This window comes from Dryobates pubescens, chromosome Z, assembly GCF_014839835.1.
Source record: "Dryobates pubescens isolate bDryPub1 chromosome Z, bDryPub1.pri, whole genome shotgun sequence".
Classification (NCBI taxonomy): Eukaryota; Metazoa; Chordata; class Aves; order Piciformes; family Picidae; genus Dryobates; species Dryobates pubescens.
The window spans coordinates 84765244-84790816 of record NC_071657.1 but is presented as its reverse complement, the minus strand read 5'-3'; the positions used below and the strand labels follow the sequence as shown (position 1 = coordinate 84790816).

The following is a 25573-nucleotide window of genomic DNA, read 5'->3' as shown; positions in this document are numbered from 1 at the left end:
CAGGAGCAGACTCAAGAAATTTTTTTTCATTCTTCCTTTAGTGATAAATAGTCACCCAGCACCTACCCTCATAATGTCCTGTATTATCTTGTAACAAACAGATAGAGGGGATTTCTGTGGTGTAAAGGTGCAGACCACATCCTCTTTTATATCAGTATGAATTTCATGTGGCAATATGAAAAATTATTCTAGATTTAAAATGACATGAGAAGAGTTTTTGGACAAGCATTGGGACAGTGGTGTCTTTACCACCTCCACAGCTCCCCTGTCAATGCCTGTAGCATAACACTTGAGCCACATCTCCTGCCTGACAACTCCTGCAGATATTTGTCCTGAGCTGCCCACTAGTTGCCTCCTGTTAATTCCTTTGTTATATGGTTATACCATATAACCATATACCAGGTTACTGGTCACTGACTTGGGCTCAGCTGTGATTTACTGTCTCTTTTTCTCTTCTTGCAGCCTTCTCTGGCTAGGACAACAGCTATATGCAGCCAGTCAGGGGATGGTACAGCTGTTTTATCATGTGAAGAGGGAAGCTGAGGACAAAGGAAGAGCCAAAGATTGCCTTTGACTGGGAATAAAAATGAAGAGAGCAAAATGGAAGGAAACATATAATTTATTGAGCAGAGAGAAAATTGAAAACATCCAGAATGGCACCAGTAGGTGCATGTGGGAGGAGCTCTACAGCACATCCTCTTGATTACATGATTCATGCAGGTAAGAGCCTGAGTTGCACCAAGTGTTTACTGAGGCATGGGACACTCAATAAAAGATAGAAATTCCAGGACCCTCAAGTTAAAAGAGAAATATTCATATGTGATGGAAAATCCATGATGCATTAGAAAGGAATAGGGAGGGAATAAAGCAGAGCCTTGTGGTCAGTGCAGTGGAGGGAGTACAGCAGAGTGTGCTGGAATGTAATTCCTGAACTGGCCCTGTGTACGTAAGGCATTCAGTCCTTTCTCATTCAGGAAGATGCTGCTCTGAAAAATGGGATTAATGGTACTTCCCTCCTCTATGCAAATGCAGCACAGAGTAAAAGAGAGTCACATTTTACTAGCAAGTTTGAAGCACCTGGATGCACTGTCACTGCCTGTAAATCTGCTTCAGACAATGCAACCAAAGTTACCTGACAATATTGTGTAGATGGATCACTTCTGTATTATTCTGAAATGCCTGAACCTGATCTTGTATTGCAGGTCCTTGTTCACTATAGTCTGAGGAAAGGTAATTATGCCAGAGGCATCCATTCAAGAGCTTCATCAATAGCCCAGCTCCCTGTAGAGTCACATTTTCTCAGGGGCCCATGGTTCAGGTTTGGTATGCAAGTAGGATACCTGAAGTTAGACAAAGCAACAGTGCTTTAAATAGCTTTAAACAGTGTGCTGAGGTCCTACTGTTTTGGGAGTCAGGACTGTACATGTTCATATGTCTGCTTGTCCATTTTAGCATGCTTTCATGACTCCAAAAGCTCTTCGGTCAACAACTGCCATTTTATCCTGTGGTCAATCCAAAGATACCTGCAATGAAGCATGGTGCAACTGGGGCACTGCCAAATGAAGCAGAGCCATCTTCTCATCTTTCTGTGTGAGAGACAGAACATGTTTGTGCCCTCACAACCTTGAATTGCATGGCTTTGTTTGCTCCCATTGTGTAACCAGTTTCATGGGAAAATCACTGGAAACCTGCTCAGCCATTCCTCTGCTTTTGTGCAGTTCTAGATGCTGTTCCTGTTACTGTAAATATGCATACATCTAGTGTCTATACTTACTGCCTGTGCATAAGCACCATATGCTCCAAACTGGATGGCCATGGGGTTGAACATGCCCATTTGTCCTGCCATTTGCTGCATGCGTCTCATTGTACGCTCCTTGTCTGTGTCTGCAAACTTCACCACCAAGCTTGAAGAGGCTCCCTGCAGGACAGAAAAGAAAAGGAAACACATAAGGGAATTAGCTTAATACACATTGGCTCATGTAGTCCATACATCTAACACATATTTGGTATCATGTGATCCAGCTGGCGCTGATTTTTGCCATGCAACTTCTCAGAACTTTTCGATGTGATTTTTGCATGAGGTTGAGCACATCAGGAGGTAGTAAAAGGCCCTGGAGACTGAATGACTAAAGCTAGCAGCCTGGTTCCTAGTTTCCTTCAAAAGCCAAATTTCCAAATTGTTATTAATATTCTCTCTGCAAAAGCTGTTGCCTTTTTCTTTCAATACATTGGAAACCTTCTGACCCAGTAAGGTATCCTTATTGGAGAACAAAGATATGGACTCAGTGCCACAAAATGTAGGTGCTTTGGCTGGATGAATGCAACAAGGTATGTGAACTGATTAATTTTTATCAAATGTGTTAACCCTATGCAAGCCAGCCCCTCTGATATAGATCACCCTTTAATACTGCTGTGTCTTCTAACACCCATGTTCAGTGAGAAATTCATGCCTAGCCTTGAAGATAGGATTCAGTATACCTCACTACAAAGCAGCATCTCTTCAACACTAAGGGAGTGCCTGATGGAGCTGAGTTTCCTCTCCATGAAGACTAAGAAATAGAGGCTGTTACAAAATAGAGCCTCCATTTAATGTTACACTTTTCCAGGAAAGGTTTCCAATGTCTGGGTTATGTTTTCAGTGAAGACCAGTGCAGAAATACAGATTATCAACAGAGCTGGCTGTGGAAGTCTGTGAAAAATGTAGAGCTTTTGGGAATGAAATAAGACTCTTGCCAACCCAAAATGAGATGAAGGCCTTAAATTTCTATTAGGAGACAGAAAAGGAAAGAAATAGATCTGCTTAGGAAGGAAAGGCACTGATATTTTTTTGACTAGCTCCAAGGACATCCTAAACTTCATGGATTGGTTGATTCCCCACAGTGTGCTCTCCCCAGGGAAAGAGAGGTGTAGGGGAGGGAGGATCGGGCAGCAGTCCCGACAGCAGGCAGACAGCTGCCTTGGGAGTTGGGCTGCTGCTGAACCTGGGGAGATGGGCAGGTGAGCTGTCAGGAGACTGACAAAAAGCAGCTGAAATCATAGTGCTCCCATGGTACACTTCCCTTTAGACACACTGGAATTTGTGGAAATTGCCAGCTCAGCCTCTGGCAGTGGCAGTAGATAAATACCAGCTTCATGCCAAAGAACCTGGGTAGCTGTGGGGCCCTCATTTTCCTAGCAGAGATGAGATTGCCTGGGACTGAGCAGGGGAAATGTTATTAACTGGCTTACACACACCTGAAACCAGGGGGAAAAAAAGCCTTGGTGAAAGCCAAGTTGTTCTACTACAAATTTGGAACAGCGTAGTAAACCACAGCTATGGTTATACATATATGTAAACCCAAGATATACATATTCAAGAGTGTCTGCAGATCCTCAGTTATGAGTAAAGACTTGAGGAATTAGCTTGTTAAAAAAAACACCCACAATATAAGGCCACACAATGAGCAATGTTCCCCTGGATTAACAACCTGTTCTCTGAGGAAGTGATTTTCATTGGCAAAGAATCTTTCTTTTTGACCTCTTAGTCTCTCTCTAATAAATCTATAACCCTCTCAAACAATGTGGTGAAGAGCAAGGGATTGAAAGAAGTGCTTCAGGAAAACAAAGGGATGAAGAGATGAATACTGTATTCAAGGGTGGAGAGCAGTGTTCAGAAGTTATGAAAGCAAAATGAAAGCAATGAAGGGAGAAGAAAGAAATCTGCATTTCAGCTCAAGGCTAGGCAACTTCTCCTTGTGTGGTTTGGGTTTTTTTTGGGTGGTTTTTTTTTTTTTTTTTTAAATCACATGATGTAGTTATTGATTGTTCCCCAAATCACACTCTTAATTGCAGCTCATCGACAAATGAATATTTTAATGCATACATTTCCTGCTAATTATCACCTGGACCAGTCCTTAATTAGATTTCAACACTCATTTAATTAACTCTGATCCGAGAGATTGTTTGGTAACCTGAATCTAATGATTTAAACTTATTTGTGGCTGTATTGGAGGGAGGCAGTGGTCCACAACAGATTGGGCTGTGCTCAGAGCTGCTGTTATGTATTGCAGAGAAAAGACTGCAGCATGATGGGCACAATGCAGCATGGAGGATTTTGTAACTGAATAAGGTGAATGAACATTCATTTCTGGAAAAAGGTTTTGAAGATGTGACCTGCTGTAGTTAGCAGGACAGAGAAGTGTAAATAAGTTGTTGTTTTCTTCCTTCCCTGTTTGTTTCTATCTCTGGGTACACTGGAAGTCTTAGCGACAGAGAGATGCCTCACAAAACTGCAGATGCCTCATACTGTTGAAAACTAAGCTATTATTGTACATGGTATTATGAAACCATGGGTAATCTCCACATGAAGTTCTTGCACCTGTAGTGTTCTCTCCAGATGCGAGTCACAGTGAATGCACAGCATCCATTTGACCCAATGGGATCTAGAAGTGCCTCTTATGAGGTGTTTTTCTGGGTTGCCTTTCACAGCAGGACTTCAGGCCTCTTTGAACATCACTGTTGTACACAGGACAGAAAGACCATTGACAAATAGAAGCAAGTTAAAGCAAATATTATCAAAAAGAAAAAAAAAAGAAAAAAGAAAAAAAAAAAGAGGGGTTTTTAAAGAGTGCTTTGCGACAGGATGCATATGTAAGTGGTTAAAACTAAGTAGCCAGTAGAGATGCCACATTATGCTTGAATAAGAAGATTGACTTTGGGATTGACCTTGGGATTGATGCTTTCTGTATGTGGTTTCTCATGTGCAACCCTTTTGTGTGACCCAAAGGAAATCAGGCAGTAAACTCTGTCACATCACAGAGTGCAGGATTTTTAATAGAGAAGCCAAACAGTGATGTTCAACTACAAAAGAACTAAACTGCTCCTACTCAGTGACTCCAACTAATCCACTGGATAACAGCAGAAATGCCCCATAATGGACTAGATTTTCCATGGGTTAAAAATTGCAGAATCCTTCATCTGGACTATTTATTACTTCTGCAAGCAATTAAACCATGGTGTAAATCAGCCATTGTCTGCTGACAAAAGCAATAGGTCCTGTCTGCTTGCTCATTTATTAATAACACATAATCTTCCTCGTGCTCTCTTTGGTTGTTGGGATGGACCTTACATTTTGTGAACCAAGAAAGTTACAGTGAGTAAATCCATAATGGTTAAAACGTACTTTAAGATTTGTTTTTTAATTCTGCATTTTACCAAGCAAAGTAACTCTTTATTACTCTACCCTACAGATCCACAGTCAAAAGACACAATTATGAAAGTGAGCATTCTTGCTGACACCTCTGCAGTAGGCTACTTAGAAATGACATTTATCTCCTTTCCCATTAAATCAACTTCCTTTTTCAAGTGCCTTGATAACAACTGATGAAAAGAATAATGTAAGGGCTAAGTATTATTATGCCTTCCCTATTCTCTCTTGGGACAGCAACTCTACTGAGCCAGACTGTTTTGCTCCCTGTCCCCCTCCCATGTTTGGCAATGAATTGCTTTCCTTAATCAGCAGAGTCAGATCTTCACCAATCTGGCAGGACAAGGGAAAAGATGGAGGAAAAATGACTCTGCACCACACTCACTTTGTAATCCCTAATCAGAGTCCTCTGTGGGAAAAACTAATTTCCCAGCCTGTCTTAACGTGTGAAATAAAGTCATTCTTGAAAACGGTAGCTTGACAGGTTGCTTGTGAAATTTCATATTCAACTAAAAATAAAATGTCCATCCATTGATATTTCATTTAAAGGCAAAGGAAAACAAATTCTTGCCTGGTTCTTGGGACTGTCTCCTATTTGTTACAACCTCCCAAATGGAGTGCATACTAAATTAAGTAAGAGCTTTTCAGGAGACCATATAATATGGCATGACATCAGGGAAAGTTACTTCTTCCTAACACAATATTCATTAGAAAGGTTTTGTAAAGATGTTTACTTGCAGAATATGTACCTGAATTTTCTCTTCCTTTCAGCCCCATAAATTTCTTCTGACCCAGTAGGTTACCAACCTCTGCAGATGGTTAAACATCTTTTTCCTGCAAAACTGATGACTTTTGGCCTAGTTTGCCAAAGCCATTGAACCATGCTTCACTTCAAGCTTTTTGAATGTACTACTGGAGGTAAGCATACATTTAAGTATTTTACTACAAGGGTGTCTTTCTCATACAATTGGACTTTCATATCTTGGTTAGCTCAAATGGAGCCTGCTAAAAGTTCTAGCCCAAAAAGAATTTTTAAAAAGTTTATATTAAAGTTCCAGTGACTAAAGCTCTTAAGTACAAGAGATATGAACGTGCATATCCTAGTAAGTACCTTTTAAAACATCAGTTATCCACACCAGCTAAGATGCTCAAAAGAACATGTGATGCTAGTTACTTCTCATTTAGGCAGTTAGACTACCTTCCTCAGTGTCAACACATGAATAAAGACACTGGTGTCAGAAATTTTGCCTTAACACTCCCTTTGTGCTACAAAGCAGAGCTAGGAGGATTCTGACCTTCAATAATTCACTCAGGACAGTATTTCACAAAATCACAGAATGTTAGGGGTTGGAAGGGACCTCTAGAGATCATTGAGCCCAACCAGTCTTCCAAAGCATCATCATCTAAGGAGGAAGATTCACACAAGGATCCTTGATTTTAGGGCCTGAAAACCAAAGGAGGGTTTCTTTGCCTTGGCCTCTGGCAGATGAGCCAATTTGGGATTACGCCTCCTAAGTCTGAAAACAAAATTATTTTTTTTTTTTTTATTATCTATTTATTTTTAATGCTATTGTAGATCTGCTGATAATAGAGTGGCTGAATCAGCCAGTGGGAGTTTGTCCCCAGCCTGGGATTTTCAACAGGGAAGAAATAAACTGTTGTCCAATTAAAACTGTACAACAGAGGGAATTTTACCTAGGCAGACATGTAATTACTCATGCTGGAAGATGGCCAGAAGACTGGGACTAACATCTCACCCCTCTTGTGAAATATGCTGTTTCTCTGTGCTAAGGGCTTCATGTCTCATCTGAAAGATGAGTAGCACAACAGTCACTAGGAACGATTTCCACTGTACAGTCCTGAGAGCTGGTTTAGACACACTCAAGATGAAAACGACAGAGATGGAGCGGCAAAAGAAGGCACTCATCCGGGGCTGGAGTGACAAACCCTTTCATAATGCTTCCTTAGTAGAGGGGATTCTTCATGCAATGTCTAAGCACAGAGTTACTGTAGGTACTTCCATTCACAGTTCTTCAGAGATGTAATTTATTTGGAGTGGAAGCTTTATTTAGATTTTACTTGTCCATACACTGCTTAGCAGACATCTCTCTAAGCTCAAGTTGTTGCTTTCCACAGGAGAGCAGAACTGTTAACTCCTGGTGGCACTGTACCCAGGTCTAATTAGAAGGAACTTGATATACAGCCTGTGTATTAAGATGTCACTCAAGTCAAAGCAAGATATTCAAATAACGTAAACTTCAATGCAGGGTCCTTTAGGCAGCTCTGTATTTTTTGGCTTGATATATGGGTAGTAAAAGTCTTCACAAAATCATTTACCTTCCTTAATGCATCAGAAAGTGTTATATTGACAAACTGGAAATTCTTACCTGCTATTTAAGAATGTGAAAACAATGAAAATTGGGTTTTATCTATCTGGAAAAAAACATGTATCTGGAAAAAGTCCAGAATTCAAAAGAAAATATTATACATTTCTCTTTCCCAATGGGAGTAACACAGTCTTGAAGATAAGTTTTGCTTCTTTATTTACTAAAAATATACTTTCTCTAAAAGTATCCTTGCAGCAATACATGATGACTTGACATGATTTTTTTTAAAGTTTGCTTTAATAAATTACTGTTCAAAAATGTTAGGTAGCTGCAGCAGAGAGTCTCATGAAAGCTGTTATCTGAATAATCTGTCCTTCTAGCCAAGGAAAGGGACACAGAGGGTCTGATATGCTGAGCAGACCATTCTCACAGGGAAGTATGCTGTCTCCCTGGAGCCCAGCTTAAGGACAGCATTAGAAAACTTCTCAGTTTGGTACAGCCCTCAGATTACTACCTGTTACAGATCTTCCAAGTTGTTAGAGAGGAAACTATGACCCCATATTTCAAGAGCAATCAAAAAATATTTCAGGGCCTTGGGATGGATAGTGATGGAGACACCTCCACAATTTTGAGTTTTTCAGTGATGAGATTACGTATATGGAACTAGGCTAAATTGCATCAAATGGAAGAAACCTTTCTCAAAGAGGAAGAAGAATCTTTGCTCAAGAGCTTGAGGGGCTCATTGACATGACTTTAAACTAGATGTGAAGGGGGAATAATATCAGGCTTGCCTGTGAGAAGTTGTAGTGTGACACACTACGTTAAAAGGGCAGGGTGCTAGTAAGGGCCCTCAACCTTTTTGTTCTGAGGCATGATGGGGACACTGCAGCAAAGCCAAAGTCTTACAGAGATGAGCCATGGGCTTCTGAGGTAGTAGGAGCCAACAAGGAAACATTAGTAGTAAAACACCTCAAGGAAATTAAGGGGTGTTCCTCTAAGAAGGTGACACAGAAAACAGCCCAGCTGAATTGCCTTACACAAATGCATGCAACATAGACAACAAACAGGAGTTGGATGCTACTATACTGCTAGAAAGCTACAACCTGATTGCCACTACTAAAATTTGGTGGGACAAATCCCATGACAGGAATGTTGCTACTGATGACTGTAGGCTTTTGAGAAGGGGCAGGCAAACAAGGAAAGATAGAAGTGTTGTCCTCTGTGTTGAGAAATGGCTAGAGTATGAGGAGCTGCCCCTGAAGTGTAGCCAGAAGCAGGTTGAAAATTCATGTGTAAGAACTAAAACCAAGGCTACAAAGGGGGTCTCTTGTGGTTGGTGTCTACTACAGGCCACTGAATCAAGTAGAGCCTTTTGACGTAGCCTTCTTACTCCAGCTGCAGAAAGCTTCATGGCTGCAGACTCTCATCCTACTGAGGGACTTCATCCACATCAACATATGCTGGAAAAGTAGTATGACAATCTGTAGGAAATCCAGGAGACTCCTGAAGTACGTCAATGATAACTTCTTAAGACAGTGCTGGCTGAGGGGATGTGATACCAGATCGGATGGTGATGGTCATCAATGCAAGTTAGCTCATCAGGGATGTCAAAATTTGAGGCAGATTAGGCTGCAGCACCTACACACTGGAGGAGTTTATAGGACAAGTGAGCAAAACAGAACAGGCAGATTTTCAGGGATGCTTTCCATAGAGTGTTAGAGGCCTTGATCCCCAGGTGTAAGAAATCAGGCAAGGACAGGAAGAGACCATCATGGCTGAATTGAGATCAGGTGGTTAAAATAAAGCAAGAAGGAAATGCACAGGCAGTGGAAAGAAGGAGAGGTATCCTGAGAAATGTACAGGAACACCGCCTATTTTTACAGGGAGGCCAAGGTGGTTGGAGGTGAGCTTGGCAAGTGATGCAAAGAACAAGAATCATAGAATCATAAAATGGTCTGGTTGGAAGGGATCTCTGAAAGTCATCTAGTCAAAAACTCTCTGCAGCAAGCAGGGGCATCCTCAACCAGACCAGGCTGCCCAGAGCCTCACTGAATATCTCCAGGGATGGGGCCTCCCCGGAAAACCTGTTCCAGTGTTCCACCACCCTCATGGTAAAGAACCTGTTCCTAACATCCAATCTAGATCTGCTCTCCTTTAGTTTGAAGCCATTGGCCCTCATCCTACAGACCTTTGTAAACAGTCTCTCTCCATCCCTCCTGTAGGCCCCCTTCAGGTACTGGAAGGCTGCTATTAGGTCTCCCCAGAGCCTTCTCTTCTCCAGGCTGTACAACCCCAACACAGTACTCCAGGTGAAGTCTCACCAGAGCAATGTGGCAGAACCACCTCTCTGGATCTGCCAGCCACCCATTTTTTGATGAAGCCCAGGATGTGATTGGCCTTCTGGGCTGCAAGCACATGCCATCTGCTCATGTTCAGCTTCTCATCTATCAGCACTCTCAAGTCCTTTTCCACAGGGCTGCTTTCTATCACCTCATCCCCTAGTCTGTACTGATAACGAAAGCCTTCTAACAGGTTTGTCAACCAGTAAAGGAAAGTTAAAGAAAATATACCCCCCCACACCAATTAGCAAGAATGGTGAGCTAGTAACGTACAAAGAGTAGGCTGAAGTACTCATATATTTTTGCCTCAGCCTTCTCTGGCAGCCTCTCTCCTCATACCTCCTGAGTTGATGGACTACAAGATGAAGGACAAGAGAGCAAATCCACTCCTATTTTAAGAGATCAGGTTTGTGACCACCTGAAGAACTTGAACATACACAAGTCTGTGGAATCTGATGAGATGAATTCTGGAGCCCTGAGGAATTTGCCTGATGTAGATGCCAAGCCACTCTCCATGAAATTTGAAAAGTCCCTGGCAATCAGGTGGAGTCCCTGGTGACAGAAAAGAGGGAAACATTAAATCCGTTTTTTTACAAGGATAGACCCTGGGAACTACAGACCTGTCAGCCTTAGCTTGGTGCCTGGGAAGATCATGAGACAGATCCTCCTAGTAGCTATGCTAAGACACATGAAGGACAAGAACATGGTTCCAGAGGCCCAGCATGGCTTGATAAAGAGCAGTCTTGCCTGATCAGGCTAGCAGCTTTCTATAATGGAGTGACTACAGGGAAAAGGGAAGAGCTGTGTATGTCATCTATCTTGACTTCTGTCTGCCAAAACATCATTCTCTCTAAGCTGGAGAGATATGGATTTGATGGGTGTACTGCACAGTGCATAATGAATTAGATGGATGGATAGTTGCATCAACAGGATATCAGTCAAAGGCTCGATATTCAGATGCAAAATCTGTGGCAAGTGGTGTCCCTCAAGGGGGTGTACAGGGACCTATACTCTTTAATATCTTTATTAATTATGTAGAGAGTGGAATCAAGTGCCCACTCCACAAGCCTGCAGATGACACCAAGCTGAGTGGTGCAGCTGATGCACCAGAGGGGCAGTATATCATCCAGAGGGACCTGGTCAAGCTTAATGGTGGGCTTTTGCTAACATCATGAGATTCAACAAGGCTAAGCATAGGGTCCTATACCTGGGTGAGGGCAATCTTCAATAGAGGATGGGGGATGATGTAGTTGAGAGCATTCCTGCAGAGAAAACATGGGGGAGCTGGTGGGTGGAAAGCTGACCTGATAATGTGCTCTCAAGACATCATCAGTGTAGGCAGGAGGTAAAAGGAAGTGATTCTGCTACTCCACTCTGGTGAGACCTCACTTGGAGGACTGCATCCAGCTCTGAAGCCCCCAGCACAAGAAGGACATTAACCTGTTGGAGTGGGTTCAGATAAGGGCCACAAAAATAATGAAAGGTCTACAATACATCTTCTTCAAAGATAGTCTGAGAGTTGAGGTTGTTCAGTCTGGAGAAGAGAAAGCTGTGAGAGGACCTTAGTGCAGACTTCTAGTACTTAAAGGGGAGCTATAAGATAGATGAGGACAGTCTTTTTAGCAAGGCCTGTTGTGGCAGAGCAGGTTGTAATGGTTTTAAAGTAAAAGAGGGTAGATTTAGACAAGGACGAATTTACAGTGAGGGTGGTGAAACATTGAAACAAGTTGCCTAGAAAGGCAGTAGAAGGTCACTGGTGGGACTCAGACTAGATTACCTTTAAAGGTCATTTCTAACCTAAAGCATTCTATGGTTCTGCGATCAATGATCTAAATAAGAAAGAATGAAAATAAGAGAAATGGAATAATTCCAGAGCCATAAAGTGAAGTGTCCATTGTCACAGCAACACAACATTAAAATCAGGGGTGAAGTGTCTGATGCTTCAAGGCTCTGTTCACATGAGCCCCAATCTTCCTTGGCTTTTCCTAAGCCTAAGATGACTTATGAAGAAATAGCTGTTGAAGAAGGGCTGACAAGCTGGGCATATACACTTCAGCTGTGCATGTGACATAAAAGAACATTTCAGTGGCACTGAGTTGCAAACAGGTTGCACATGACTGGGCATCCCAGATCACTGTCACACAGTATGACTCTAGGCTACCATGGTGTAAAGCATTTTGCTTGACCAGGATAGTAAGAAGTATTTGTATTTTTGCAGCTGTGGTAGTTTGGCCTGTCATGGTAGGGCCTAATGGCCCCAGCACAAATGCAGACAGACAGTAAGGTGTTTAGACATGGCCCCCCTCTACCCCCTCCTTTCCTGCAGAAAGCCAGGATAATGTGGGAAAAGGAAAGAAGGGGACAAGACCATGCATATCTGGTAAATAACCCTGTATCTATGGTAAGGGCACGTGTTCTGGCCACAGTCTGGCAGAACCCCTTCCCATTGGGTAACTATGTGCTGGTTTCATGCCCTATTGGTCCAATCAATCTCGGGCAAGATTTATATACAGACTGATTTCTAGTTGCCTGTGCCTTGGTTTTGCCTTGCTCAAGCCTTGCTATGCCTTGCTGAAACTTTGCATGCTTAAACCTGTTTGGACCTTGCCTGGCTTGAAACTGCCTTGAGTTGCATAGCCTTGAAATTGCCCAGTCCAGCGCCTGGGATAAAGCCACAAGCACACACACCGCAAACTACGAGAGAAGCCACAAACTCAAGAGTTGCAGTCAAGCCTGCTTCCCCTTGTGACCAGGATTTTGCCATGCCTCAATTCACCCAGGACAAAGCAAGTGCCCATCATGATAGCATTATTAACAGCCCCCCATCTGCTGAAGCCAGACCAACCATCGAAGACCGCGTGGCATTCCTGCCGGCAACGAGCCGTGCCTGGCGCATGAGCACCCCAAAGCCTCTAATACACAGCAGCAGCACTCCCTTCTTGGGTACAGCCAGTTTTGAGTAATTAAATAGCTGTCTCTTTGATATCACAGTTCTTGTTGAGTCTCCTCCACACTGTGGTCCAGTGCCATTTTGCTCCCAGGGTATTTGCTTTCTGTTATATTCCTCCCAGTTTGCATAAAATAGCTAAATTTTTATAGTTCCCAATTACTGTACATCACACTGTAAATATATCCTAACTGTACATCAAACCTTTTGATAAGTTTTGGCAGTTTTCATATTAATAAAGGTAATTAATATTTTGATTAATATTGCCATATTTATAAATAAAATAAAAATTATATATCCTTTCAACATGGTCCTGGCTGGGGGCCAAATGCCCACCAAGGCTGCTCTATCACTCCCCTTTTTACATGGACAGGGAGAGGGGAAAATATAACAAAAATCCTGTAATAAGATAGAAGAAGTTTTAATAATGCAAAGCACAAGCAAAGGCCATGCATGGAAGCAAAATCAAACAGAGATGCTATTCTCTACTTTCCATCAGCAGGTGGTGGTCGGTCACTCCCGGGAAGCAGGGTTCTATGTGTAGCGGTTGCTTGGAGGACAGACGCCATGGACAAATATCCCCACACTTCCTTCTTTCGCTTAGTTTATATATCTGAGCTCACGTCATATGTCATGGAATACTCCTTTGGCCAGTTTGGGTCAGCCGGCATGGCTGTCTCCCCTCCCAAGATCTTACCTCCCAAGATCTTACCTCCCAAGATCTTACCCACCCCTCAGGGTGCTCTTGGAGCAGGGGAATGTTGGAACAGCACAGCTTGGATGCTCATTCAGCAGTAGCCAAAACACTGGTGTGTTATCAACACCCAGCTAGTACACCGCAAAACACAGCACTAGAAAGATGCTCTGAGGAGAGTTAACTCCAGCTCAAACAAACCCAATGCAGCAGCATGTTTAAAATAAAGATCTCCAAGCTCTGTACAACCACAAGGTAATTAATTTATGAATGGCTCTGCTTTCAGGGAAGTATCACACATGCTTTAGGATGGAGAAAAAGGTGGTCAACTAATGCTATGAGATGGTGTAAACTCAGTGTGCTCTGCTTGTTTTAGTAGTATAAGAAGTTTCTTTACCTTGAAAGATCTCCTCTTACTGCATTCCACTCCACCAAATCTGAAACTTTTCTCTTTGCTTCTGAGTAAGACTTCACAATCATGATGCCTGTGAGACCACACAGACCTCTTGGATGGGGAGTCAGGCATACACCCCTATCTGTTTTCACTTGTCAAGGGACATCTGAGGCAAAGGCATTGTTATCTTGTAGGGTGCTTCACATTTGTGAATTTGTGTGGACTTCAACTGAGGGTCATATGTAAAAGTTATTGTTTTGATTGAAATACATCTTTTCCCACTAAAAATGCATTTTGATTTTCGTAAATGTGAGTAATAGCTTCTGAATCATTTACTGGCAGCTAAGTTTGGGATGGGGGAAACAATTTAGCAGTTTACCAGTTACTAAGGTCTTTGTGTTTTCCTTGCTAGAACATGTGCAATCAATGCAGACCACACACCTGAGCATGGCAGGTAAGGAGGGGATTAAAGAGAAACAAGTTGAAGCACCTAAAGTAATTTAATGATCCAGAGTCCACTTAAAGAGAAGATTCCACTGATATAAATGACGTCTGGAGCAAAAGAAAGATGAACAGAAGAGGAGGGAAGAAAGAAACTTGTTCAAAACAAGCAGAGAGGTAAAGACATCTTTGTTGATATCTCATTCCTCTCCATAGTGGAGATACCTGGTCAAGGTTCCTCCAGAAGGCTGGAACACCCCTGTGAGCATTTTATGCCTGTCAGGATGGAAGGTTAACATTGTTTCTGATAGCCCAGAAATGTTGGTTCTTGCAAATTGTGTTAGTCACTGCAAGTCCTAATCTCATGTAGACAAGGTAAGTGCTGAGTACAGCAAGTCTTGCAGGGCCTGCAAGCACCAGTGGTGACATGGCTTTGCTCCCACTTTCCTCTGTCCACCTCCACCGATGTTGATTTAGTTACCAATACCCCTTGGACACGTAAAGATATATGGTGGTACCAATGAAATCCTTTTGTTTAGGGGCAAGGTCATGTGGCTCAAAAGCAGTTATCCCTCTTATCCTGTTTGCAGGCAACAAATGCTGTGGTTTGGAGCAAGCAAGTAAGCCTTGGGAAGATGGAAAGTGAAGTTTGTCCTGACCCATGGATCCCTCTGCTATCCTGACAGGTGCCTGCATGGCTATGGAGATATTACTTGAGAAGTAAGGGCCATTTTTATGCCAGCATGATTCATACCACCTGTCAGGCAGTCTATTCTAAGACCCAGAAGTCTGTGACTTATTAATTAATTTATGGAATAAGAGGAGAGGCAGGAAACATGGTCATATGATTTAATTCTTTACAGAAAGAATCAAGGAAAATTATGGTATCACTGGGAAACTGCTGGCCCAAATGTTGTAGAATCAGCTGTTTTGATGGCAGCAGTGGAGTGGAATGGTCTATCAACCTTAGTTTGCCTCTGGCCAGAGCCTGACGCGCAAAGGAAAGTGAGGCTGAGCTATCAAAAGCCATTGGATTTTGGTGGAATAAATGACTACAAATTAACATCTAGGTATTACACATCCATTAGTGCTTTCATCCTAAAGGAAAACATGACTATATAAATGGTGTTTAGGAAGTACATCCAAAAAATCATTCATTATTTGGATTACTGCTACTGACTTATGAATGGGTTTCTAATGTGGTGGTGGGGGGTTTGTTTTTTGTTTTTGTTCTTGTTTGTTTGTTTGTTTAATGGAGGGAATGAGTATGCTGCTAAGTTAAACAGCCAGTCAGTGTGCTACACAGACATTGAATGGAGTGCACATTCTTTAGAAAGCAGAAGATAACAACAGAGAGGAATAAAACCAGTTTGATTTGGTATCTTCATTCTCTTCCATCATCCTCTCCAACATCAACAGAGTAAAACAAGGCCTCAGCCTTCTGCCCTCTTCTGAATACACAGACTTGCCCTAACAATAATCTACCCAAGACTTTATGACTTTGGAGTAAGTAACTTCAGGGCAAATTCAGCTGCAGGGCATGAAGGGCACGTAGATATTGGACTCTCATCAACTTTCACCTGGAAAATCCCCTCTTTATGTTAATACGTTCATGTGAAACCGAAGTCTAATCACTTTCCCATTTCCTACTTACTCCAGCTGTCTGAAGGAGTCAGCATCTGTCTGTCACTTCACTGAGACTCAGAAAGCGGCTTTGCCTAACTGAAAACTTGAGTCTGTGATGGAATCTCAATGAGAGTAAATTTTGTTGCTTGATTGATACTCTGAATCATGGGTCTGTTTGTTATCTATTTGTACTTTGGGTTTGTCTAACCATCTGTTTATATTACCCAGATATTTTGAAGGCACCCATGAGAAGTGAGGTACTAGGCTGATGGCCTCAAGCTTGACCTTCTTAATTTATTTTCTCACCCCAGATTCAAGTAAATATTAGGATTTAGATGCTCAAGTATTCATTGGTTAGTACCTCTCTTTTGGGTACAAACAGGCTAAAAATACCAATTTGTGTTTAGACCAGTTCATTCCCAGATACTGTACTGCTACTTCTTTTGCTTCTCTTTTATGTCTTGTCTCCTTAGAGAGACATTTGGATGGCCTAATTGCAGCCATTTTGAGTACCTGTTCTAAACCATCAATTACTGAAGCTGCACATGTCTCTCTGAGGGGCTAGTCTCTATCAGTGTAAGAGAAGGGTAGATGTTAAGACAGGTAAAGTGGAAATGGCCTCAAATTTTTATACTTTGACCAATACTGAAATGTAGTTCAGCTAGGTCAGACCTGGCCTTCAGTGTGCAAATCACTGATTGTGAGAAGTTTTCTGTAAGAGGTTTGTAAGGTGCTTAGCACACAGCAGTTCTATATCAGATTAACACAAATGCTTTATTTACAACACTAGTAGTATGAGAAGAAATCTGTTGGAGTTTCCAAAAGGGTGAAGAGCATGTTCTTGTTGAGGTGACCTGCAAACACACAGCCACATCTCCACACACATGACTCACAGATTGGATTGACTTCTTGACAAATTTTCTTGATAGAAGTGGAGCATGCCACAAGTTTGGAACTGCAGTAGAACTCCCCCAACTTTGTGGAAGTGACAAACCTAACTTCTGAGAACTAAAGCCTGCCATGAGCCTGGAGGAAGATGATTGTGCAGCTGGATGTGTGTGCATGTTTGCAAAGAAGGGAGGAGAGATGAGGAAAGTTTCTCCTATGAAAGATATGATCCAATTTGAAGCAAGTCCCTCATGGGAAGAGCTGTGACAGAGGCTGCTCTGTTCCTGTTAATTTTCACAGTGCAGCTGTCAGCGGTTCTGTAAATAGTACTCTGCGAAGCCAACACTTCCTATCCACACATCAACCATTCAATTAACAGAAGAACTGAAGAAGGAAATAAAGTGCACCACGGCCTTCTATCATGGCTTTGATGTTTCCCAGCAATTTATGAAAGTGTACACAAATCTAATTACAAGCCCCACTGCTTCCCATTTACATGGAGCTCCTCAAGTTCAGAGCTGTTTATATCAAAATAATTGTTAAAAATACCTCAGCTGATCTATGGCATTGTGGCCCCCCACTCACTGAAGCCAACACACTGCTCCTCCTAGTCAGTTTCTGCCGACTCAGCACCTTGGCGCCAGTGTACATACATAAAAACAGCTGCTTCCCCACCACTCTGCAAGTGAGGCACGCAGGCTACAATTTCATTATACCCATGAAGGCTTCTTTTCTTTCTTTCCTCTACCAGCTCAGAGCTCCTTCTGCAGACTCTCACTGCTTTCTCCTGTATCCCCAATTCACCTAAATATTCCTCTGCTATATTGACAGGGAATGAGAACAGCTGCTTGAACAGTTTTCTTAATGGGATGGTGTGTGAAGCCAGGTTCACAGTGCTTTGCAAAGTTGTAACTGCACCATAGGAGCACACAGAAATAATACTAGCAGTTATAAACGTAATATGGGGCTGGTTTCATGGATGAGATAGATATCTAAGAATCTAAAGCCTGAAACATGAGAACTGCTGCTGTGTTTGCCATTACTTTGAATGAGGTCAACCGCAAATTAGGTACTGATAATGACACTTGTTTCTTAAGGCACTTTTTGATAACCTCATATTTAATTGATGGCCAGTCACAAGTGGCGGTCAGTCTTAAGTGGTGATCCCCAGGGCTCAGTACTGAAGTCTGTTCTCTTTAATATTTTTATCAGTTATCTGGACAAGGGGTTAAGGGCACCATCAATGGGTTTGCAGATGACACCAAGTTAGGCAGGTGTGAAGGTTGGGAAACCCAACAGAGGTATCTGAGCAGGCTGCAATGATGGAATGAGGCCAGTGATATGAGAAGTGGGGTCCTACACTTGAGCTACAACAACCCAAAACAATGTTCCTGGCTTGAGGAAGAGTGGTGGGAAATCTGTGTGGTGGAAACAACCCTGGCAGTGTTGGTCAACAGACAGCTGAATATGAGCCAGCAGTGTGCCCAGGTGGCCAAGAAAGCTAGCAACATTCTGGTTTGTAGCAGCATTCTTGTTTGCAACAGCATTCTGGTTTGACAGCAGGACTAGGGATGTGACTGTCCCTCTGTACTTCATAGTATCATAGTGTCAGTCAGGGTTGGAAGGGACCACAAGGATCATCTAGTCCCAACCCCCCTGCCATGGGCAGGGATACCCCACACTAGATCAGGCTGGCGAGAGCCTCATCCAGCCTGATACTTGATACTGGTGAGATCACACCTCAAGTACTGTGTTCAATATTAGTGTCCTCATTACATGAAAGACATTGAATGGACTGGAGCTTGTCCAAGGAAGGGCAACAAAGCTGGTGAAGACTCTAGAGCACAAGTCATCCGAGAAACAGCTGAGGAAACTGTGGTTGTTTAGCCTGGAGAATAGGAGGCTAAGGGGACACCATATTGCTTTCTATGTCTAACTGAAATGAGGTTTTCGTGAAGGTGGGTCTCAGGCTGTTCTCCCAAGTGACAGGTAAAGAAGAAATGGCCTCAAATTGCATGAGGGGAGGTTTAGGTTGGATATTATGAAAAACAGTTGTCAAGCACTGGAAGAGGCTGCCCAGGGAAGTGGTGGAGTTGCCACCTCTGGAAATACTTGAAAGATGTGTAGACATGATGCTGGGGGACATGGTTTAATGGTGACATGCCAGTACTAAGTTAATGGCTGGACTAGATGATCTTAAATGTCTCTTCCAACCAAAATAATTCTAAGTGACTCTCACTTGTTAAACTAAACTAAATTGCTCTGGCTTAAATAATGGTAAAAATCTCTTACAATGCAAGAGGGTAGATGCACGTTATATACAACAAGAAGAGAAACCTTACATCTCACTGTCAGTCATGTTTGGCTGGAAATTTTGGTGATATGGGTGGACTGCCAAAGAACACGGGGGTGGAGGTTGAAAAGCATCCTTGTTTAAGGTGTTGTGTCACTCATACTTTCTTGATAAATAATTTTTAAAATTTACAACAATTAGAGATCTATTTGTTGCATCATCTAAAAACACTGAGCAATAATATATGTGGTTCCTGTACAGAGATTTTAGTTATTATTTGTCATCATTGGTGTTCCTAAGAGCTGCACAGAAAAATGTTGAACTGAAAGCCATCAAGTTACTGAAGTTCTTGGTTTCAGTAGTCTTGTTTGTTTGGTTGGTTGGTTTTGTTTTGTTTAAGTGAGTTAAATTTGAAAGGCAGACATTTGTTCAGTGCTATTGCCTGGACACAGAATAAATGCTTTGATCTCACCAAGCTGCTGCAGACTTCTATAGTAAAACAAAAGAAGACCTGGTGGTGGAATCCACCTTGTAGGGTTCTTATAGGGTTCTTGAAATCTTAATGGCCTTAAACTTCATTAATTAAATAAAGATATAGATTGAAAGTAATGTTGACAATTAGTGTATTAGGCAAGCTCATAGCACATCTGATGGCAGATATTAGAGGACTCAGATGTAGGATGCTTGGTTTCTCAGTGCCAAATGGCTTTATTTGGGCAGCAAATATTCAGAATTGATTTAGCTCACCTCACACTGGACATGAAGTCAGGTGTCCACCCAAACCTGAAAACCCAGTGAAGCTTCTTGCAAATTCACTGGCTCAGTCAGGCATTCATAAACTATCTGCCTGTGCTATGTGGAAGGAATCACCATCAGACAAGAGGCCAAGTGAACAGCTTTAATATCTAACATGTAGGTGACTACTGTGGGCAGGTATAGAGTCACTGTAAATCTTTCACTCCAGCAAGAGTGCTGTGGCAGTGACAAGTGAAGCAGAGGGATTTCAGGGTGGCAAGAGTATCACTGGTGAGCAAAGACAACTGTGAATTCTGAAACATCTCCAGTAAGCAAGTGTTTTTACCTTTTGTTTTTAAGCAGTATGGGTTCGTTACTATTCTAAGTTGCACTCCCGGTAAAGAACTGTTCTTTTGGATATGGCAGACCATAGGAATCTGATATCTGAACTTAACTGAGCACCAGACTTCTGTTTGGGTTTTGGTTTGACAGGCTACAAAATCTATTTCCGTAAAATAAAATTCCTTCAGATGTATCTATTTCTCTCTACTGATTACAGTAGAAACTTGTAGAAATTGAAACTCAGTCTCACAAGCCCTGTGAGGAGAGACTGAGGGAGCTGGGGTTCCTTAGCCTGGGGAAGAGGAGACTCAGGGGTGACCTTATTGCTCTCTACAACTACTTTAAGGGAGGTTGTAGACAGGCAGAAGTTGGTCTCTTCTCCCAGGCAACCAGCACCAGAACAAGAGGACACAGTCTCAGGCTATGCCAGGGGAAGTTTAGGCTGGATGTTAGGAAGAAGTTCTACACAGAGAGAGTGATTGCTCATTGGAATGGGTGGCCTGAGGAGGTGGTGGAGTCACCATCACTGGAGGTGTTCAGGAGGAGACTTGATAGGGTGCTTGGTTACATGGTTTAGTTGATTAGCTGTTATTGGATGATAGGTTGGACATGATGATCTTGAAGGTCTCTTCCAACCTGGTTTATTCTAGTTCTAATTGTAAATGACAATACTTAGATGACTACCTCAGACACAGTTCCTTAGATTCTGAATGTCTCTAACCTGGGTGAGACAAATCCTACCTCAGGTATTGAGTCTAATGCCCTTTGCAAAAGTAATATAGCTTTTAAACATTTGTGCTTCTGAGTCGGCTAAAGACTGCTGCTATTTAGATATGCATGATGTATGTGTGGAGAGTTTATTCTGTGAGGGTAGATAGACAAGTCCATATCTTAGATATGTTAGATGTGTTGCACAGATTGGCTCTTCAACATTTAGTTGTCACCTGGATATAAAGATATGGAGAGAAGGAGAAAACCAAGCTGAAGATGGTGCCTAGGAAGGAGCAAGACTGACTGGTAGGATGACAACATTGTCTGTGGTGACTGAGAATGGAGGCAGAAGAGAGAGGAGACAGAGTTTGGGAAGAGAAATTCAAGAGCTCTGTTTTATACATACTGAGCTTGGTCTGACAGCTAAACATCCACTAGAAGATGCTGGAAAGACAGGGCAAGATTTTAATTTGGACAGGAGTTAGTCCTGAATTAGGGAATTTGAGTTTCTAAGCTGTAACTGTGAAAGCAGTAGTTGAAGATGCATTGGATAATGCTGCCAGGGATGAAACATGGATGAGGAATGGATGACAATCTCATGAACAGACCTTTTTATATGCCCATGTGGACAGAGAAGCAGGAGGAGACAGAATAACCATACCTAAAAATACATGTTATATATCCACTGTAAATACATGTGAAAGTAAGTGAAAATTGTTATCACTCATGAAGGAGGACATGGAGGTAAGGTAAAACACTATCATAAAGCTGAGGAGTCGAGAGGCAGTGTGATTGGAAAGACCTTTGAAAGGTCTCTTGGTAGGTGAATGCAAAAGCAACTTTGGGCCTGATGAAAATTAAGGGATTTTTATATTTATTTTTTTTTTTCTAGAGACAATTGAATGTGTGAAAGTTGGAAAGTTGTAGACCTGTTCGGTGGGCCCTTAGGAGAAACAAGTGCCTTGCACAGAGAAGGAGGTTTGTGATGGATGATGGTCAGGCACCAGTCCAAGGGAAGGTTAATAGAAAATTAAAAATATTTTCAAACTTTCATGAAAGAAAGTTGCCTTTTGAAACTATTAGGCAACATATGTTGTGTGAACAGGAAGTCACAGCAGAGCAATAATCCTGACAGCTGTGGAGAAACAGGAGTCTGCTGCAGGAACGAATGACTCGAGACCTGACAAGAATGATGATGGATGCCCCATTGGTAGTACAGGAAGACAAGGTAAGAGACATTTAAATTGGCTGAACCACAGGAACAACTTTGAGCCGGCATCACAGCTGGACAAATGAGGCCAGTCTTAATGGTGCCCCCTCCTTCCCAAGGACAAGGGCTACATCACCATCTCACCACGAGATGGCTGCATTTCCCTGTGAACATCTATACCCTGAAAGAACCTGCACATTATGAAGCACCATCAAAATGAAGACTGGAACTGAGTTCACTTGCAGGGTTTGGCCCACCTCATTCAAAGCACCTTAGAAATTTGAAGGCTCTGTGGGAAAAGCAATGTGTGCTCCATTTCTTGATCAAGTGGTGGTCATTCTACAGGTCCTCACTAGTCTGCTGAGCCATGGTAACTGCCCATGTACCTGCTCACAGCTCATATGGGATACAAGACAATACCACATAGCTTATCTTATAATGAAGAGGGTTAAAATAATTTTATACTTGCTTTTCCTGTAAACTAAGATTAGGTTTGTGAACTGTTGATAAAGTTCAGCCAAGTCATGGTAATTTGTGAATTTTGATTATGAGCTTGGCATTTGCATTTAGTAAGGGTTAAACTATGATGCTTTTTTTTCAGATGTCCAGATCTGTTTATTCAAGAATATTTCTATAACAGAAATCTGAGGTAAAAAAGTCAAGAGGAAAAATAACCCAATAAAACCCTGACCCATTAAATGACCAAATTATTTTTTGTACATCCTAAGCTCTGTTGTTGATGTCAGCAGGATGGAAGATATATTTCCTCCCAAGTGGTCAAGAGATTATTGTTTTGGGGTGTTTTTTTTGGGGGGGTCTTTCTTATCTAAAGTGTTTTAAAGGAAGAAAGGATAACTAGGAAGGGATAAGGTTATTTTGGGTGTAGTAGATACAGATGAAATCTTCAACTCTCCTTGGGTTTGCTCTGTCTTGGTTTTTCTCCTGTCTCTCTCTCACCTCTGTCACATGAGTTTGTAAGACTTCTTTTGTGGTACCATACCCTATGGAACTGCAGTTCTCAATGTCTGTTTATAGACAGTATCAGTCTGAGTCAAAGTTTAAAAGAAAGTCATCAGAAATACCTCTCTGACCTATATCAGGAAAGATCCCCGTGACATTTCAATATGGGATTTGTTTCAGTAGCATCATGAGTAAACATTTATCTTTTAAAACTTATTTGTCCAAGATAGGGTACCAAAAGCTAAAATCTTGATAATTTGCTACTTTTAGAAACCTTTCTCCATGTAAATAATTTTCTATTTGGGGCCCTGCAAAGATCTAGAGACAATCTGCCAGGCCCACTTCAAACTTATTTGGATAAATTCATGAATTTACATTAGAGCCTCTTACTGAAATAGAAATTTTGAGCTCTTAGATATTCTTGTATCCTTTCCAAGTTGTTGGCATGCTTCTCAGCCTTTCATGTTATAACCTATGAATAATTAGTAAAAAAAATAATATACTATTATAATAAACCAAAGCATATGAGACTAAATTGTCTTTCCTTGCTGACAGTGGAATGTCTTACATTCCTCTGAGTCTGTATGATGGTATACAATCATAATTTTGCATAGAAAAATGCATCTCCAGTTCTACCTTCCTGAACTATCAGGCTCAAACCCCCATATTACTAGCTAGTTGTTCAAGTGGAATGATCCTTCAAATGTTTCCTGTAAGAGTCAGTAGTTCTGACAGTCTTTCAAATGTTGGATGTAGGAGATCATACTTATGCCTAGCTAGGCACTTTTGTAGTATCAGTGAGAGGCACTCATCACTGTGATTTGTCTCTAGGTTCTAGTGCCACTATGTGAACTTGCTGCTCTCTGCAGAATGCTTTCAAAAAGTTCTTTAGCCTTCACCTAGAGGCAGGGATTCTTTGGAGAAGGAAAACAAAGAAACCCTTAGGCACAAGTTTCTGCCTGGTTTATCCCTCTGAAACCTGAGAGGTTACACTGATGGTAAATTTAACCCTGTGTTTATGGAATCTGTGAACCATATGTCTTTTTTCTTTTGTTTTCAGGTCATCAAAACAACTGCTTATGGAACACAGCACCCCTTCAGGTTCTGCACCTATGTGAAATGATAGCATCATCCTGGCCCTTTCACTGACTATCTAAGCACACCCAAAGCCCTGTGTGGCTGAGCTATTATCCATCCTTCCTGGAAGATGAGTTGCAAAGCACAGATAAATCGTCCCTCCTTTTCAGTCAAGCCACAGGGCATCAAAGCTGGACTAATCTTCACTTGCCTGTGTTACAGAGCTACTCACCGGCATTGTCTGGCTACCATGCAAGGCATTGATGGCTGCTTGGGCCTCCGCATGTGAAGAGTATTTCACAAAAGCACATCCTGGAAGAAGAAAAAGAACATAAGAAAAGTTGCATAGATACTGTTCTCAGAACTGGACAATAAAGGTGATCACTGAGAAAGTATAACAGCTAAATGTGTTCCTGGTTATTCTGTTCCAGAGTTCAATCATCAAAAGACTGAGGATATCTTAAGGCAAATCTGGACCCATAATTTCCACTCTGCTTTTAATGGTCACTGATGGACACACTGAAGTCTTATGTAAGGTTTAAGGGCAAATAGATGCTTTTATGAATTTGTGCTACAGTGCAGAAATGATCAACACTTCAAAGGGTCTTATGCACCACTAGAGCAGGAGAAAGTATTACTAACACTCAGCTACAAGAAAACTGACTCAGAGAGAGGAAGAATAATTTCCATACACTAAGGGGGTTTTTGGAGCAGGCTGGAAGAGATCTGAGAAGTTCTGTCTTCCTTGCCCTTCTATTACTGACAAAGATTTTTTTAGCTCTTCATCAATTTGCAAAGCCCTAGCTGTTTGCCTGAAAAAGTACAGATTACTGTCCAGGGCATAGTAGCCCTGACAGTGGGATGTCTCTCCTTTATTCCCTTTGCAGAAGCTGTAGAAGGTCCATACACTTGTATAGATCCAAACAGCGCAGAGTGAAAACTGAAGCATTAGAACCCTCCACTTACAAACTAGAAAAATGACCCTTCAGTCATCACTGTAGGCTGGTGGGAGTAAGAAGAAAATTATTTTAAAAATCTTTAAAAACATTATTAAAAAATTATATTATAAAAATAATAACCACATATGGAATTAGCTTACAGTTAGGAGCACTTAATATTGTATTACCCTCTCACAACTGTGCTCAGACTGTATTTCAGAAAAAGCATAACAATTGTTGCTAATAGCTGGATCTAATTTATAAGGAGCTGAAAGGAGACAATCATGAGAAAATGAGATAAATAAACTTCAGCTGGAAACAATAGAGATCAATTATGACATAATCACAGCCCAGCATTCCCATGCTCCTGAGATACTGTGCCTTCCTCTTCATTAATCAGAGACAATCCAGAATTAGAGTGTTGAATTATTTGTGGAGATTCTTTTATACTTTTTGCCTCTAAAAG

The 25573-nt window shown here is 41.7% G+C and overlaps 1 protein-coding gene across 11 annotated transcripts in view; it reads right to left on the bottom strand.

Moving 5' to 3' along the window:
• Nucleotides 1–25573, bottom strand: part of CELF4 (CUGBP Elav-like family member 4) — an 813218-nt gene that overhangs the window by 86740 nt on the left and 700905 nt on the right. For all 11 annotated transcript variants that reach the window (XM_054178999.1, XM_054179000.1, XM_054179002.1 and 8 more), the window contains exons 5-6: nucleotides 24402–24481; nucleotides 1775–1918 (exon numbers count right to left, since the gene is read on the bottom strand). In XM_054178999.1, coding sequence (XP_054034974.1) covers nucleotides 1775–1918; nucleotides 24402–24481 — 224 coding nt within the window. The remainder of the gene's footprint in view (nucleotides 1–1774; nucleotides 1919–24401; nucleotides 24482–25573) is intronic.